General features: G+C 39.0%; 1 protein-coding gene across 2 annotated transcripts in view; it reads right to left on the bottom strand.

Moving 5' to 3' along the window:
- The window catches only part of CFAP95 (cilia and flagella associated protein 95), an 88,258-nt gene that overhangs the window by 26,432 nt on the left and 43,246 nt on the right, over positions 1 to 18,580 (bottom strand). For both annotated transcript variants that reach the window (XM_006152468.1, XM_006152469.1), the window contains exons 3-4: positions 17,724 to 17,842; positions 16,481 to 16,549 (exon numbers count right to left, since the gene is read on the bottom strand). In XM_006152468.1, coding sequence (XP_006152530.1) covers positions 16,481 to 16,549; positions 17,724 to 17,842 — 188 coding nt within the window. The remainder of the gene's footprint in view (positions 1 to 16,480; positions 16,550 to 17,723; positions 17,843 to 18,580) is intronic.

Genomic DNA, 18,580 nt, shown 5'->3' with positions numbered 1-18,580 from the left:
TGTTCTTTAAATTGGATTATAGATTTTAATCACTTGGGCAAGAATGTAGGGGATATTGAGAACATAATTTGTGTTTGTAAGAGAGATTAGTGTGGGCACATTTTTTTTTTTTTTTGAGAGGTTTTTTCGCTATAGGGCGCTTGCGGTCACCAGACAGACAGGCAGAGACAGAGAGACAGAAAGTGAGAAATCACCACCCAGGGGGGATGGCCACACCACAATCCCTTCTCCTCCATTCTCCTCTCGGGATCTTGGGCACACATGCACACGCGCCCGGTGTGAGTTTAAGCCACCAGGTCCGGGATGCAAACCTCAGTCAACTACATGGGAGTCCAGCAACATAGCCATTATGTTAACTGCTGGTCCCTCCTCTTACTCCTCTTAGATTTTGAGCACACATGCACATGTGCCTGATGTGACTTTGAAGCCACAGGGTCTAGAACTCAAACCCTGATTGGCCATGTAGGAGCCCAGCAACGTAACTGCTACACCACCTGATGGTCCCTCTAGCAATGATTTGTCTAAGAAAGAAACTCTCTTATATATAGATTCATGGATATATATACTCTTTGCAGCCTTGTTTGCAATAAGAGAGAATTTGCAAGTTAATGTCTATCAGTAGGGAAGCTATATTGGAGGTTTTATAAATCTGATAAATCATTTCCTTAAAAGAATATGTAGCAGGCCAGCAGGTGGCAGAAAGGTTAAGGCACTGGATCTCACATGGCCAACTTTGCAGTTCAAGTCATGGATCTGTTAGCTTAAAAATCACACCAGGTGCGTGTGCATGCATGGGCTTGTGTTCCCAAAACCTGAAGAGCAGAATGGAGGAGAAGGGAATGTGATGTGGCCGTTCCACTTTGGGGGTGATTTCTCACTTTCCTTCTCTCCATCTCTCTGTGGCAAGTGCACATGCTCTATAAGCAAAAAATTTTAAAAAGGAGCAAATATGGTCAAAATATTAACTTTTAACCATGTAATGAAAAGCTGGCTATTCAAAGAGTTAATAGGTATACACAGAAACTATCCCATAACTTTAAAATATTTGAAATATTAATAACTGACAATGAACTTGCCTCTCAGTTCTCACACAATATTACAACTCAATAATATAATTCTTGAAAAACTCAGTCCAAGATCAAAGACTACAGCTCTGGGCAAGACATCGAGCTCTGGGCAGGGTAACCTTTAATCAGCACTAGCGTATCCTGTGCTCACTTAAAGTAGACAGAAACCCATCCTGCCTATGTTCAGGCCCTTCTTCCTCTTCTTACCACCTCCCACCACAAAATCTAATACAAGGTAGATACTGAAAAATATTGAATAAGTAAAGTAGTAAAAATAAAATTAGAAGATAAGGGGAGATTTACTACACTGAGAATACAAAGTATATAGAATAAAAAATTAAAGCATTCAATTATCTTTCAAAAAAGGCAACATGACTCAACCAAATGGAAACTTTTGACAACACTGAATGATGACACTCAGTCAGTTATTTATGAACTCCTTACGCTAACTGCTGGTCCCACCATGTTTCTTAATAAATTGATTTATTTAAATATTACTGTATAGTGTTTAGCTAAACTTACAGAAAAATCTTATGTCTCACAAAGTATAAAAGCTATGTAATTTTGTCCTTGTTATTTTGGTTTCCTTTGTAATACTTTCTTGATTTTTAAATCTTCATTAAAGAATGTTATTATAAAAAGATATGAAGAACAGGACAGCGATCTTTATTCGATATATAAGGTGTATGTTATATACCCCCCAATATGAAAAAAGATGGTCTTTTGAGAATAAAAATATGGAAAATCAACATGGATCATACTGTTAGTAGAAAGAATAAGTGCATCAGAAGAGAAATGGACTTCAAAGAAACTCAGAAAAGCCAGAGGTCACAAACTTGGAAGCATAGGTTGTAGGCATTCCCCTAGGAAAGAGGTGTCTTGGCTCCTAAATAGATCTGTCTGGCCTAGGAACAAAGCTGGTGTGCATCACTGTCAATGCACCTGTCAGACTCACTGGCAGCCAACAATGACTAAGTCATGATCTGAGGCACCAGGAGCAAGCCCGTGCCTGAATAGTCTGCTCTATTCCTACCTACAGCTGATAGGTCCATGCCTATCCTTTGGTCCATTTCATCCTTTGGAATTTATCTTTCTGAACTGATGCCAGTGGGAAAGGACCAGTCACTCTCCTGTGATAGGAATCATGAATGCAGTGTCTATCACCATATGGAAGAAGTTGAGAGCGGACGAAGCCAACTAGAAGAGAGTTTCTAGTCCTGATTTCAATTGACTCTGAAACCAGATTCTTCCATGGATTTTCTCATAGTTCCCTGAAGTATTCCAGCACTCTTAATATACTCTGCTTTTTGCCCAAGATAATATGAATTGTGTTTCTATTATGTACAACAAAAAAGGACTATTACAGTCAGACAATTAGAATTTAAGGCCATTAATCATTGTAATCATATAGCCAACTCCCCTTGCTCTGATTCCAAACGCTGAGCAATATTCTGATTGTAGTTGGGCTTCACATATGGTCTTTTACAGAGTGAGAATGCTTTTATTCAGTTGACATGACTGTCTGGTGTGCTTGAAATTTTATTTCACATTATAAATTAACTAATTATAATTCTGACTTTTCTTGTGAGTTTAATGAGCACAAGTCAATCTCCATGAGTGAAATAAATTTTGAAGCACAGATAAAATGGTCTTTCTGGAAATGTAAAACCAAAGAGCAGATGCTGGTAAATTCACCAGGATAATGCCATGTGTAAGGATACTTGGAAGTCAGACAGCTGGCTCTCACCCAGCACTACCCACAATTTGCCACTCATGCCATCTTCCACCTTTACTAGTTGTTGTTAGGAGACATTTTGTAAGGTAGAGAACTAAAAATGTTTTGTACGTTGAGAAAAAGAAGTAGGATATCGAAGTTATCATTAAAGCCATGATATATATTAAAGTAGCTACACCTGCACTAACATTGGTGTTAACATTTGTGAGTCAATGACAAGACGATGTACTCAAAACTGCAGAATCAGTTTCTTAAACTTGGAAGAACATCAAAGATCAACTGTTTCTTTTCCATTTTGGCTGGAAGAGGGGCAGATATTTTTTTACCCAGCTTCCTGGCATTCAAAACAAGGGTATATAGTATAAACTCACCAACCAGTCGGTCCTATCTAAGAGTCTGAATATGAGTGATTTAAAGAAGAATTAATATCATCACTGGCAGCAGCAGTAGTAGTATCCATTATTTAAAACAAGGGTAGCCACAGAGGGCCATTGAGTCTTCCTGATTATGTTGTAGATTGGAATGAGGGGAACTTATGACCACTCCAGAAAAATCTAGCTCATTTTTAATAATAACCACATTAAAAAAAAAAAAGAAATAAAAGAAAAGAAAGAGCCAGATGGTGGCTCAGTGATAGTACAACTGGATTCTCATCAGAAAACCCTATGTTCACATCCCTAGACCTCCCTGGCCATGCCAGGTGCAGCACACATGCCCATGATCTGGGTTAGCTAAGACTGGGTATGGATGATCACATGGAGATCTTGTTGGAGATAATCTTCTCTCTCTCTTTTCTCTCTCTCTCTCTGTCACAGAAACAATAAATATATTTTTAAAAAATTATGGGACCAGAAGTTGGTATAGCAATTATGTTGCTGGACTCCCACATGGTCAACCATAGTCCAAGTCCTGGACCCAGTGGCTTCAAACCCAAGCTGGGTGCATGTCCAAAATCCCAGGAGAAGTCTGGAGGAGAAGGGATTGCAGCTGCAGACATCCCTCTTGAGGGGGTGATTTCTCACTTTCCTTCTCACTGTCTCTGTTTCTCTCTCCAGCAAGTGCATGAGCCCTAAGGTTAAAAACCTAAAGGAAAAAAAAAACTTATATTGAGTGGATATGGATATCTCTATCATTTCTTTCTACTCTTGCTTACTGAATGAAATCGTAGAGACCAAATCTGATTGTTCTTCCACAGCCAGATCTATTTTTAGAAATCAGCCTTTAAGAAGCTAGTTAGCAAGAGGTTGAGAGGGATGATAAAATGGAGGACAATTTGCATCTGTTTTTATTCTTGACCCAAGGCAAGCACTTGCTAAAATCCCTTGCATATTCGCAAGCAGTTTTCCCTTCCCTTCAAAAACACAGTGCTGAGAAGCAGCCACTGGGCCTTCAGGAGAAGGTTCCACATGGAGAGCACTGTAGCTAAACATCCAAATACTAATAGGGTTAAAATATTCCCCACTATCTACTGAATCTGCTGCACCAGCAAGCACAATAGAACTGCAAAGAGATTCTGGATCACCTCTGTCTGCTTGCTCCTGAACATTAAGGCTGCACTTCAAGAATTTGAAAGAAACACAACATTCATCAGATGACAAGAAATCACCGCCGGATCACGAGAAATATGGGAAAACAAGAAAATGCCTCCTCTCCTAGGGAAAAGAGTAACTCTTCATCCACAAGCAGTTCGGTGAAAATCATGGAAATGTCTGATAAGGAATTCAGATCATTCATAATGTCTAAGCTAACAGAGATGGAAGAGAAGAGAGATAATGAACTGCTAAGGAGAAAGGAGAAAGAAGCTGATGAGTTCCAGGAGATGAGGAAATTCCTGCAAGATCTAAAAGAGGAATTACACACTTTACAAAAGACTCAAACGGAACTGCTAGAGATGAAGTCTATAATACAAGAAGTAAAAATCTCCCTTGAAAGTATTAAAAGCAGACTGGATCATTCAGAAAATAGAATCTTAGATGTAGAGGAGAAAATGGCTGGCCTAGAAAAATCCACCATGAAGACTGAGAAAATGGCACAAAAATTTGAGAATAATATGCGAGAAGTACTGGATACCATCAAACGTCCAAATATCCGGATAATTGGCATTCCAGAAGGTGAGGAAACCCATAAGGGCATTGATAATCTATTCCAGGAAATCCTGCAAGAAAACTTTCCAAACCTAGAGAGGCATTCAAAGATCCAGTCCCAGGAAATACAACGGACCCCAAATAGAATCAACCCTAGAAGATCTTCTCCAAGACACATTATAGCCAGGTTGACCAAAACTGCAGACAAAGACAAGATACTAAGATTAGCAAGAGAAAAACATCAAGTTACCTACAAAGGACATCCCATCAGGCTAACAGCAGATCTCTCATCAGAAACAATAAAAGCGAGGAGAGAATGGGAAAATATATTCCAAGTGTTAAGAGAGAAGCAGTTTCAGCCAAGAATACTGTATCCGGCAAGATTATCTTTCAGGTGGGAAGAAAAGACAAGAACATTCTCAGATAAACAAAACCTGAAAGAATTTACCATCACCTTTGAAAGTAGTTAGGTTATGTAGGAAATTGTGTGATCAATGCAATGTGGGTGGGAAGGGAATGGAGGACAATTTTGGACACCGGAGATGGTGTGAGAGGAGGGTGGGAAGGGACAGAGGGTCAGAAAGAGGGGTGGAAATAATTCTAGGAATTGGAAATTTTTTTTTTTTTGTAATGTGCATGATTGAGTCACTATGCAGTGTGTACTGGATGGGAGATTGCATTTTGTGTGCTGTGATGATGCTTAGGGAAGGAATATAAATTGAGTTACAAAAAAAAAAGTTTCAGGAAAAAAAATATATCTATTCAATGACTGCAGTAGGATATGTAGCCCCAGCTAGGTGCTACTTTATAGGATGTGTAAAGTTAGACTTGTGCTCATGGAAATGTGTGTGTCACCTGTGTTTGCTATGAGGGTATTTGGATTGATTAGGGTCTTTGATGATTCAATAAAATGTGGGGGTAAAACGGTATAGACAGCAAACATAGATACCAGAGACAGTATGGGAGGAGAGCGAGAGGTAGCAGAGGGTAAGAGATAGAGAATCAAGGATGGGGGGAAAAAGCAAAACATACAGAAAACAAGAAATGGAAGATCATTTGCTGACAATAACATGTTTGTTGATGTGCTTGATTGAGACAATATACAGTATACTCTGGATGGAAAATCTCATTTTGTATGCTGTAATGATGTACAGTGAATGAATGCAAATAAATAAATTGAAAAATAAAATAAAAAAAAACACAGTGCTGTAACCCAAAGATTCCAATTTCTACTTTGCCACCAAGCAGTCGTGGAGCCTTGTGAAAATCTCACACTTTGCAGCTTAACTTCTATTAGTATCTGTTTCATAAGTATTTATAGACTACATGGATTGATTAATTAATTAATAAGGAATCAGTTTCCTTGATTATGTTGATGCTCTGATTTCCTCCTCTACACTATTAAGAAAATACCACCCATATGACCTTGTATTATTGTTAGGAAAATAGAATAACAGCGTTACATTGTACTTTGAAGGCTAGGAAGCACTATTACATACATGTAAGCATGACGACAACGCAATGCAGCGGTTAACGACACGGGCTCTACAGTCAGACAGGAGTTTAAAATTCAGCACTAGTGCTTACTGGGTAAAAACCTTTGGGAAAGTTATCTTACCTTCTCGAGCCTTTTTTCAAATGGGAATAGTTGCAGTATCTATCTTAGTGAAAGAGAATTAAATGAAATAAGGCATGTAAAGCCCTTAGCTCAGTGCCAGACACGTACGAGATGCTCCTTGGCAGTAGGAAACCACACTGTATGATAGTAATTAAACAGTGAGAAGGCATGGTTCTCTTTGCATTTTACAGAAGTTATTCAAGCTGTCGGATAGAGAATGGATTAAGAGACAAAACTAGAAGCAGAGGAATTAGTTAGGATACTTATATTAGCCACGGAGACTCAGTAAACAGTGATTTCTGTCTTGTTTCAGTCTCAAATAACCACCTGCTGTCTGACATTCACTCTTCTTCCCATCTTCACCATCACAGTGAATGGGCCCATCACCCTCCAATCACCTAAGCCAGAAGCCTAGGATTAATATGAAGTCTTCTTTACTCCCATAACTAATCAATCATCAAGAAAATGTCAATTCCTCTTCCTTAATATACCTAAAATACGTACTCTTCTGTCCCTTCACACCACTGTCACTTAAAAACTGAAAGTTTTAATATTATGCCTAGTCTTGATAAGTGTGAGTAGGCTCTTAATTGCAGTCTCAGTTGCCTGCCAGTCTGTTCTCTCTTCTAAACACAAATCTGATCATTCCTACCCTATTGCTTAAAAACCTTTAATATTGGGGCCAGCAGATGATGTAGTGGTTAAGGTGCTGGACTCCCACATGGCCAACTGAGGTTTGAGTCCTGGACCTGGTGGCTTGAAAATCATGCCAGGTACATGTGTGTGCATGTCCAAAATCCCAGGAGGAGACTTGCAGAAAAGGGTTGCACCATGACCATCCCCTCTGGGAGGGGTGATTTCTCACTTCTCTCTCTCTCTCTGTGTCTCCAGTGAGCACATGCACCCTATAGCAAAGATCTCTCAAAAAAAACAAAACAAAACAGGGGAAAAAAAAAAAAACTTAGCATTATCTACATGATGAAATCTAAGCTCCTTAACATGGCTTCAGTTTCCTGCTTGCTGGCTGGGCCCCAACATCTTTCTCCAAGTGTAGCTGCCATTGCTGCCAAAGGTACTCTATGAACCAGGCACGTTTACCATGGGTCCCTGCTTTCAGATGACCTGTATCTTCTGCCTAGGGCACCCTTAACTCCTGTTGATAAAGATGGTTCCAACTCACACTTCATGACACAGCTCAGGTGTCACGTCTACCTGAAAGCCTTTCTTAACCTTCCAAATTTGAGTCACACGTTCACCTTTATCCTACATTCACCCCTAGCGTGTTGTAGTTTGGAGGTTGACCCTTCAGCACCTATTCCAACCTCCCTTCTTCTCCCTTGTCTTTCTCTGCCTAGAAGTTGGAAACAATCTTGCAGCCAAGGAGGGCCACTCCATAGGCTGTACAGTAATGCAGCATGAAGATCCTGGGGAGGGCTTCCCTTCACCTTTTGGTTTTCTCATTTCTTCCTTTCTGGAACAAACTGGTGTTTGGAGGCATAGCAACCACCCTGCGACTATAGGGCTAAAAGCTGCCTGAAAAAACTTGAAGAAAGACAAAATGATTCTGGATCTTTGATGACAGTGCTTAGGTGCCATCCTAGTTTTGTTCTCCTTACCCTTACATTTTATGCCAGGCAACCAAATAAATCCCCTAATTATTCAAATCGGTATTGGTTAGGTTTTCTATTACTTTCTCCCAAATGTGCTCCTTACTGAAACATGAGTATCAATTGATTATTTTCCTGTCTTACCTTTAAGAAAAATGAGCTGATGTCTTTTGTGTCTATAGTCCCAGCACCAAACCTTTCCTAGTACTCATTAAATGGTTATCGGAAAGAATTAGTTCAGGTATGTGGAACAATTGTAATTTCCTTAGTCTTAATAATTTGGGGAAGCCATTTGAAAGAACAATATGAGTTTACATATTAGGATTATAATATCTTTTTAAGGTTATTTATTTCCTTCATAAGAAAAAGAGAGACAGAGACGAGCACCTCAACAGAGTTTTCATGCTGTGACCTTCCCCCTAATCCTGCAGTCAGCCATGATCATGGTCACACCCAGCATGTTCAGGCAGACCTGTGTTGCGAACCAGGAGCCTCTCCACCTGGTCTCTAGTGTCACACAGCAGTTTCCCTACTGCCCGTGTCACTTAACTGAACCCGAGTGATAATTAAACTATGCACATGCCAAACACAAAATCAAATTAAGTGTCAGTAGCAGCAAGGATTTCTGTAACTCTAGAAAGTTTTTATTCCTATAAAAACCTTTGTGCTCAAAGATGCATAACATAGTACTATCCACTGGGACCAACTACAGACTTTATTTTAAATTACCTTGTTTTCTTGATAAAGTGCGCATAGGTACTCAAGAGAAAGAGGAAAAGAGAGAGAGGGAGAGAGATAAGTATCCTCCACAGGGCCCAGCCCACCATGATCTTCTTCCTCTAGTCTTCTAGCCTGTCAGAATTCTGGGCACATGCGTGGGCACCTGGCCTGTTTTCAAGCCAACTCGTGAGGATTCAAACTGTGGCTTGGGTCATGTGCCCAATGCTTTGGCTGGTGAGAAAAAAAAACAAAAAATGGAATTCATGGCTGTCTTTCTCCCATTCCATGATCTTTCACCACACCACTTTGCTCTTCACGTTTTCTTTTTTGTTATCCCATCACCTCATCAGAGGGTAATTTTTTTAAATATTTTTTTTTCCTTCTGGAAAAGTGTTCAACATTTTCACAAGGAGATAAGCCACCACATAAACTAAATAGAAAAGAAGATAAATGACTTGCACTATATTTTGAAAAAGCAAAAAGGGGTATGGAGAAAACAAACCAAAAAAAAAAAAAGCCCAAACCTTCTTACTATTCATATGCAGTCCCTCTCCTCTGAAGAATACCAACCAAAGGTTTTACAATACTAACTGCCCCGGTGAGAGAAATAAATGGGAAGAGTTTGAACTGTGGCCCAAGCTAACCGCTGCCACTGTGAAGTGAATGCTCCACACACATATGGGTAAGTGCTCTGGGCCAGCAATGAAAGCGTAGCTGCCTGGACTACTTCTTGGCTCCATTTACCTTGCCCATTTATGCAACTGTAGCTGCCTTTCTCCTCAGAGCCATAAAATTTTAGCACAGGAAAGGACTTCACAGATCATTTGGTTCAATCCCTTCATTTTCCAGATGGAAACAGCTGGAGTCCAGAGACGGTTATTAGTCAGCACAAGGTCATGTAGCAGGTTTGGTCTGTAGCAGGCCCAGAAGAGAACCCAGGTTTTCTTTTTTCTTTTTCTTTTTCTTTTCCTTTTTTTTAGGGAAATTTTTGCTATAGGGTGCGTGCCCTTATAAGAGAGACAGAAACAGAGAGACAGAAAGCAAAAAGTCACTGCCCAGAGAGATGGCCACACTGCAATTCCTTCTCCTCCATTCTCCCAGGATTTTGGGCCGGCATGCACACATGCTCAGTGTGCGTTTTAAGCCACTGGGTATGGGACTCAAACCGCGGTAAACTACATGGGAGTTCAGAGACTTAATATTACACCATCTGCTGGTCCCAGAATCCAGGTTTTCTGTTTTCCCACACCACGCTCTTTCTGAAAAGCTACCCAATGTCTAAAAAGCTACCCAATGATTCAAAGCACTGTTCATTTCTTTCTTCCCTCACCATGTAAATCAGATAAATATTTGGATGGATTCTGGACGCAAGACACATTTTAAATAAAATTTCAACAACATACAGTAATCACTCCACCAAGAGGCAATGAAATTTGGTACAAATGACAAGATGCAGTAGTTAGTGATGACCTTGTGCAAGGTTTATCTTGGGTACTTCTCCATTTTGTAGTAGATGCTCAGTTTCCTGGGCCATATTCAAACTGAGCGGACTCCTATAGACCTGCTTCTCACAAGCAAATTTCCTCTGCCAGAATTGACTTTTATTTATCCAAAATATTAACTTCTCCTGTGGATCAGTATCCCAGGACCGTACATGATTATATGTGTGTTTAAATGAGGACTTCAGAAAAATAAGATCTCAACACAAAATACATTTCTTACTTCATCTCCCTTTCAAAATTGGATGTAGTTTTTATAACTATTTTTTGTTGTTGTTTGGGTTTCTAGTTGTTTGTTTAATGGTCACAGAAGTAGTCCTATTGTTTATATGGAAAACCTTACATCTTAGAATGAATTATTAATAGCTACAACCATCTAGGTCTATGAGCAAGTCATAAGATGATTTTGTAATTAGATAATCAGATATATGAGGACCGTCTGATAATTAGTAAGTTTGTTTCCTTGTTTATAAAGAGTCCTACTTAATTAAGTGAAAAGTTATTCAGGGATGTTTGAAGACCAGGTAGGCGAGCAGAGAAAGACTCTTAACTTACTAACCATAATCATGTTCCCATCCACTTTTCTTATGTGCCTTAAAGGAAATGTGCCTTTCATAACTTTTCTATACATGTACTGTCTCTATCCATGCAGTAAAAATAATGAATTTTAGAGACTCCCTTCAGGCGCAACTGTATTGGTTTGAGACCAAGAGAGCACAGCTGCTGTGTAAGACCTTTAGATCCTCCTTGACTTGCACCTCTCCCATCACTGACCAATGCGAACTTCTGAAATTCACTAATGGGAATGTGACCAACTCTGAAGGAAAACCATAGCTCTAGTTCTAAGTGAGCTCAGTCTGGTCTTAAAGTATGGCAAACTCATTTCTGAAGTTTTTATCATTAGTATTGCTTTCAGTCCCAACCTAACTGCCCTCCCCCATATTAGAATTTTTGCCCCACTTAACTCCATCTATGACCCATGTAGAAGGAATCATTTGCAGAGTTCTTTTCTAATCCAGATCAGGAGTAACAAGTCATAGCGTCAAACAGTCTAGTTCTGATTTTCAATATGTTTCACTTAGATGTTTGCTGTCGACTTAGAAAGAAAAGTGTTGTTTCTTTGTCACAATGATCCAAAATAAAAAGGGTAGGCTGTAGGTTGAGTTAGGAGAAAAAGAAACAGATGGTCAAATGCCATCACAACGCAATTGACCTTATCTAAAAATTAAGATAATCACATCAAACTAATGTTTTCCTAATAACAAAGCTATACTTTTATTATTTTTTTCCTTAAGAGGTAACCTGAAGTTTAAATTTACATTATGATTACAGCCTTTCTTTTATAAGTTGAAGCACATTATTTTGGTCCATTGAGCAAACTCATTTTTATTCATTGCCTTTTAAAGTTGACATTTAACTTCCACAGCTGTACAGTTGGCAAGAAGCAAAAGAATATTTAATATTCAAGAGAGCAGATCCTAAAACACCATAGCGTTCTATTGTATGGAACGTCTTATAATAAGTGTACATTAACTGAAAGAATTAGCAGAGGACAGCTGAAGGTGCTCATGTGTTTATTTCTTTGCTAATGTTCATAAATTAAATAAAACAAACACGTATTGGGTCATTGGAAAAGCCATGATGTATTTTTCTATGTTTCTCTATGCAAAAATGTGTCATGACCTTTCCAATGACCCAATAATTCTAGAAACTTAGACTAATAAGGGCTGATTTTCTGAAAGACTATGTCTTATAATGCACTTACCAAAATAGAACTGAGAACATTTATGGGTCCTACAGATCTTGGATCTCTAAATCAAACAAAACAGAAACTAGCCATACTCCCCTTCCACTAGAATTTCTATTTAATACCAGAAATAATAAATCTATTCATTCAAGATATAAATATGGTGCATCTGCTGGAGGTAGACTCTCTGTTGAGCGCTTAGGACAGAGCTTTGACAGTCTTGCTCTTCAGAACAATAGATTTAGCAAGAAAGAATGCAAGTAATTGCAACAAAGATCAATAGTGTTACAATAAAGGAAGTACATAGGCTTAGAATCCTTCAGGGAGAGCCTAATCCAGTCAAAGGAAGTAACGGTGGCAGTGAGTATGAGAAGGTCCTCTGGAGGAGGTGGAATATCAGATGAGACTAGGTGACCTCAAAACTAAGATTGAACAAGCACATCAAATTTTGCTTCCTCAAATAGCTCCACTAAAACCACATTAAGAAGGTATTTAAAAATTTTGAAAACTCAGAACCAGCAGATGGTGTAATGCTTATGTCGCTGGACTCTCACATAGTCGATCATGGTTCAAGTGCTGAACCCAGTGGCTTAAAACTTATGCAGGGCATATGTACATGCATGCCCAAAATCCCTAGAGGAGAATGGAGGAGAAGGGATTACGGGATGGCCATCCTCCCTGAGGGGTGAGTTCTCTCTTTCTCTCTCTGTCTGTCTGTCTGGGGAGTGCATGCATCCTATAGCAAAAATCTCTCTAAAAATTTTTTTGAAAGCTCACAAGAATAGAGAGAATAAGAAAAGGGATAACAAAAGCAAATTTTGGAAGCTCAAAAAAAGATGGATAAGTGATCTCTGACTGAGGAGAAAGCTGAATCCAAGTCAGTGAAAGAGGATTGAGGGAGAGCTATTTGAGAAGCAGTTAGGCTCCAAAGCTTCTGTCCTAGTCCCTACCACAGGGTAACTGCCCTTCCCCTACTCCAACAGGAAGCTAGAGATTTATTCACTGGGAAGACTAGAAGAGAAAGTCCTTGATCAACAACACAATTCAGTGACTCTACACGATGAAGGATTAACACTGGGTCCTGGCCAAATTACCTTATCACTCCAGCAAGACAGGCACTAGTTGCTTCATAATTCAGGTAAGAGATTAGGAAGTCTTCTCTGGGACTCTGACCAGCTGAAGAAGGCAGACAAAAGTACTGACACTTTGAAAAAATGCCCCACCTAGACCCTGCCAGTGAAACTCCAAGTCAACAGGCCCCACTCACAGACTCTGAGCCCCAGCACTCAATCATGAGCAGAATGCCGTGGACTGACTACAGATGTCTGAGGGCAATGCCTCTAACATGGAAGATGTTAATAGATACCATACAGGCAAATAAAACAGAAACGTAAAGCATCTTAGAGAAAACGGAGATTGTGCATGAGAAAGAAAATGAAAGAAAACAAACCACCATTAACATTCCCAGATAGATAAGAAAAGATATTGTGGGGCTAGCAGGTGGTGTGGTGGTTAAGGTGCTGGACTCCCACATAACCAGCTGCCTCAAGTCCCAGACCTGGTGACTTGCTTTCTTACTTTCTCTCTCTCTCTCTTTCTGTCTCTCTCTCTAGTGAGCACACATATCTTACAGCAAACTTAAAGAAATATTGGGTCATTGGAAAAGTCATGACACATTTTTGCATAGAAAAATACGTCAATTATTTTTCTGCAACATAATAATAATAATAATAATAATAATAAATTAAATAAGTAAATAAATAATTTTTTAAAAAGATATTGCAGTGGTTAAGGGCACTGGACTCTCACATGGCCAACTATGGTTTGAGTCCTGGACCTGGCAGCTTACTTTCTCACTTTCCCTCTCTCTCTCACTCTGTCCCTTTCTGGTAAAATTAAATAAATAGATAAAGTCAAATAAAATAATTTAAAAAAAAGATACAGCAGTTAAAAAACTAAAAAAGAGATGCTAGAAAAATGGGATTCAGGAAACAAAAGAAAATTTGATAGTAGGACTGAAGGAACAGCAAAGTATATAGTAAAGATGAAAAGAAAATAGAGGAGCGAAATTACAAGAAAATTAAAGGACAAGGACAAGCAACCCAACACCTACATGGAAAACACAATATATCATGAATGAAATTAATCAAGAAAATTCCCCAGAGCTTATACAAGTTTGTAGACTCTAAGTGCGCAAGTGTCCAGCAGAGCACTTACAGCACACAGCAATTCTTGTTTTAATTCTTTTACGTATATTGACTTGTTTAATCTTCATGACAGTTTCACACACACACTTCAGAACTTAGATTTTGTCATCCCTGTAAGTATATTTTCACATCATTTACCTATACGTTATGGAAGTTTGTATTCTTTAGAAAAATGAGAGGATAAGAATTTTTTTTTTTTTGAGAGGTTCTTGCTACGGGGCGCATGTGCTCACCAGAAAAACAGAGAGAGACAGAGAAACAGAAAGTGAGAAATCACTCCCCCAGGGGGGATGACCATGCCGCAATCCTTTCTCCTCCATTCTCCTCTTGGGATCTTGGGCGCGCACGCACACGCACCCAGCGTGTGTTTAAGCCACCAAGTCCAAGACTTGAACTGCGGTCGACTACATGGGAGTCCAGTGACATAGCCATTACGCCAGCTGCTGGTCCTAAGAAGATAAATTTTTTGTAGTAGTAATTAATGCTGTCCCCCAAATACTTTTCCCTCTTTTTCTTCCTTCCTACTTCCTTTCCTTTTCTTTCCTTCCTTCCTTCTTCTTTTTCTTTCTTTTTCTTCCAGAGGGTGCATGCACTGGCCAGAGAAAGACAGAGAAACAGAGAGAAGAGAGAGAAAACACTCTCCCCAGAGGAGCATGGTCACACCACAATCATTTCTCCATTCCTCCTTCCTGTCAGAACTTGAGGCATGCATGCACACGCACCTGTTGTTTTTCAAATCCACCAGTGCCAGGATTTGAACTACACAATCAGCCACATGGGATCCATCTCCCTTAACCACTAAACCATGGGACCAGCCTTACATTTATTTCTTTTATCAGTATAAATAGTTGTCTTTTGCTGTACAGTCAATTCTTAGATTTCATGGTAAAGTTCTATTAAGTTGCCAAATATACTGAATTAGAAAATACACAGGGGTCCCAAAAAAGCCTCTGACCACATTTTTAGCAAACAATTTGGCTTTTTATATATTTACATGTATTTTTATATGTATTTACATAACCTTGTTTTATATGTATGCTGTTTGAAGATATAATAATGTCATAATATTCTATATTATTATAATATATTAATGTATAATTATATTTAATATTAATATATATAATATCAGTTTTGCTATCAGGCATGTACACTTACCATAAAGAGAGAGAGAGACAAAGAAAGAGAAAGTGAGAAATCACCTTCCACAGGGAATAATTTCTCTTCTTCATTCTCCTCTCAGGATTTTGGGCACACACACACATACATGCTGGGCTTAAGCGCCACACCACCTGCTGGCCCTCATTATTTAATATGTATTGGGTCATCAAAAAGTCATTATTTTTTTCATGTTTTTCTGTGCAAAAATGTGTCATGACTTTTCCAACAACTCAATATTTTGATTCCATAACATTGAATTCACCACCAATGGTACCATATTTTATGCCTGAATGAAGCTTACCTAACACATATAGGTTTTCTGAGAGGCACATTTCAGCCTCTTGTACTTAGAAACAAAACAGTACTTCAGCACTATGCTGGGGGGCACATTTTTTAACAGGTCACCAACAAAAAGCATAAAAGTTTGAAAATGTGACACTAAATAGACTGTGAAAAACCACTTGTTAGCAGGATGAGAGCTGAAACAAGAAGGTGGGACATCGCTGTGTCTGACCACAGCTGGGAGTGTGCGTACCCAGAGACTTGAGCTTTTTTATTACGGCTTTGCCCATGTCTTTTAATAAGTATGCCAGCACCACAAGTACTGATTCGGGGATTACAAATAAATCTTAGCAAGTAAGAGAATATGGAATCTGAAAGCAATGAGGATTGACTGTTTCATAGTTGTTATTATTATTGCTATGTGTGTTGATGGGGACAAAAATCTTTTTTTAAAGGAAAGTCTAACATGCCATGTAAAAAGCACTTTGTCAACCTTTGGCAACCTCGTGACATCACCTATGCACACAAAACTCCCAGATCAAGAAATCAAGAAACATGCCAGGTGTGCACGTGGGGTGCCTCAGATCCTGAAGAGGTGGAGGGTTGGAGAAAGGGAATCGAGATGTGATGAGACTCTATTGAGAATGCTTTCTCTCTTGCTCACACACGTTTTCAATCATAAAAAAAAAAAGGAAAAAAATGAAAAGAAATCAAGAAACACTTTGTAAAATCTGCAGCCATTTAGGAATTACTAACATTTTGTTCCAATCTGGCGGATGTCTGGTAAAGAGGGCTCCAAAGCCTGTAGCAGGCAATCCTGTGTCCCTGGAAACAAGAAAACAATTTTAGAAAATAGTCTGACTGCCATTTACACATTTTCAAAGCCATGCCAGACGAATCTGGGGCCGAATTTTTATGATGATTATTTTAAAAAGGGTTTTCATGGTTTCAACTTTTATGCACTTAACAAAATAAAAGGTTCCAATAAAGAAATGGGAATTTTAGCATTTTGTCATTACTGCATTGTCCAAAATTACAAAATAAGACAAAGTCAATGTCTTACGTGTCATGGAGAAGCACTGTATCAGGTTTGCAGGGCTACAGATAGGACTCAGAACCAGTTCCTACCTTCAAGGAACTGTACATCTCTGGAGAAATGCATCCATGGACAGATGGCTATACAGATAACTAGGATGCAAGTCCAGCTGTTGCATAGGACATAAAATACTGAAGAGGACAAAGACACAAGAGCAATTCATTCTTTCTGGTGACGGCTTACCTAACTCTTCAGCATGTCAAGGCAGTATTTCTATGCATATTTTCTTTAAACTTTACAACAACCCTATGGAATAAATGCTTTTATAATTCCCATTTGACAGCTGAACAAACTGAAAACTATAAACACCAAATAACTTTCCTAAGTAAATTGTGGAATTGGAGTTCAAACCTAGATGGTCATAACTCAGAGCCAGAAGAAAGGGGAACCAGCAGTTAGCATAATGGCTACGTCGCTGGACTCCCACGTAGTCGACCGCGGTTCACGTCCCGGACCCGGTGGCTTAAAACTCACGCCGGGCATATGTGCGTACGTGCCCAAGATCCCAAGAGGAGAATGGAGGAGAAGAGATTGCGGCGTGACCATCCCCCCTGGGGGATGATTTCTCGCTTTCTGTCTCTCTGTCTCTGTCTGTCTGGCGAGCACACGCGCCCTATAGTCTAAACCTCTCCAAAAAGAAAAGAAAAAGAGAAAAAGAAAGCATGCAAAGAAGAAATGACATTTTATCTGGGACCATAATAATCAAAGTGATAGTTGGTAAACAAATGAAAAAAAGGGAATTCCAGAGGGAACAGCATTCCAGAGCAGAAAGCATAGAAACTGGAGGCCGAAGTGCTTGATGTATTTCCATAAAGGATAGGTAGGCCACAGTGCTTCTCTGCTACTTATACAAATCCCTTCCTGCATGTATACATGCACATGCTAGCAAAGTATGAAGAATACCTGTCAATAATCCCAGAACTCATTGTTTCCTCATTTAATAAAGATTTGCTCTTTATTTCAGCCAATTCTCTGTTTGAACAAACTTGTGACATCTGTTCATGTGTCTCTGATATCCAAATCTGAAAAGAAGATAGAAGTCACACATAAGAGAAATAACCATCAAACATGGTGAGTTAATATATTTCTATTGAAGTGAATTCTGCTTTTAATTACTGATTCCAGTAGCCATTAAAAAAATTAGGATCTCATTATTTCATCGTAAACATACAAAACATGGTACTTTTTAAAAGAATTATTTTATTTAACTATATTTATTTATTTTAATTTGACCAGAGAGGGACAGAGTGAGAGAGAGTGAGAGGGAGAGAAAGGGAAAATGAGACAGCAACCCACCAGGTCCCGGACTTGAACCGTAGTTGGCCATATGGGAGTCCAGTGCCCTTAACCACCACACCACCTGCTGGTCCTGAAAATGGCAGTTCTTTACTGTGTTGTTAAAAAGTAAAATTATTCATAAGAAATGGAAAGCACTGCATTCAACTAAAGACTAACTCAACCTATTTTATTGTTCCTTCTTTATCTTTCTCAGGATTGGTATATTTTAACTTCCTTAAGTAAAACAATGTTTGTGGCAATCATTTTTTATATCACAAAGGACATCAGATATCATCATCATCATTATCCATTGTTCATAGAGGATAGCTTAGTCAATTATCAAGCAGTTATTCTATGGTGGGGAAATCTGCATATCATGAAATGTACTGAAAACAGTTGCAGAAGCATCACCGATACCCTCTAGGAGATCTAAGGGGGGGGGAATGGATGCTAAAGATTCAATATTTTTTCCACACAAAACT

Source organism: Tupaia chinensis, unplaced genomic scaffold (genome assembly GCF_000334495.1).
Source record: "Tupaia chinensis unplaced genomic scaffold, TupChi_1.0 Scaffold000354_1, whole genome shotgun sequence".
Lineage (NCBI taxonomy): Eukaryota > Metazoa > Chordata > Mammalia > Scandentia > Tupaiidae > Tupaia > Tupaia belangeri.
This window is presented reverse-complemented; position numbering and strand designations above follow the sequence as displayed.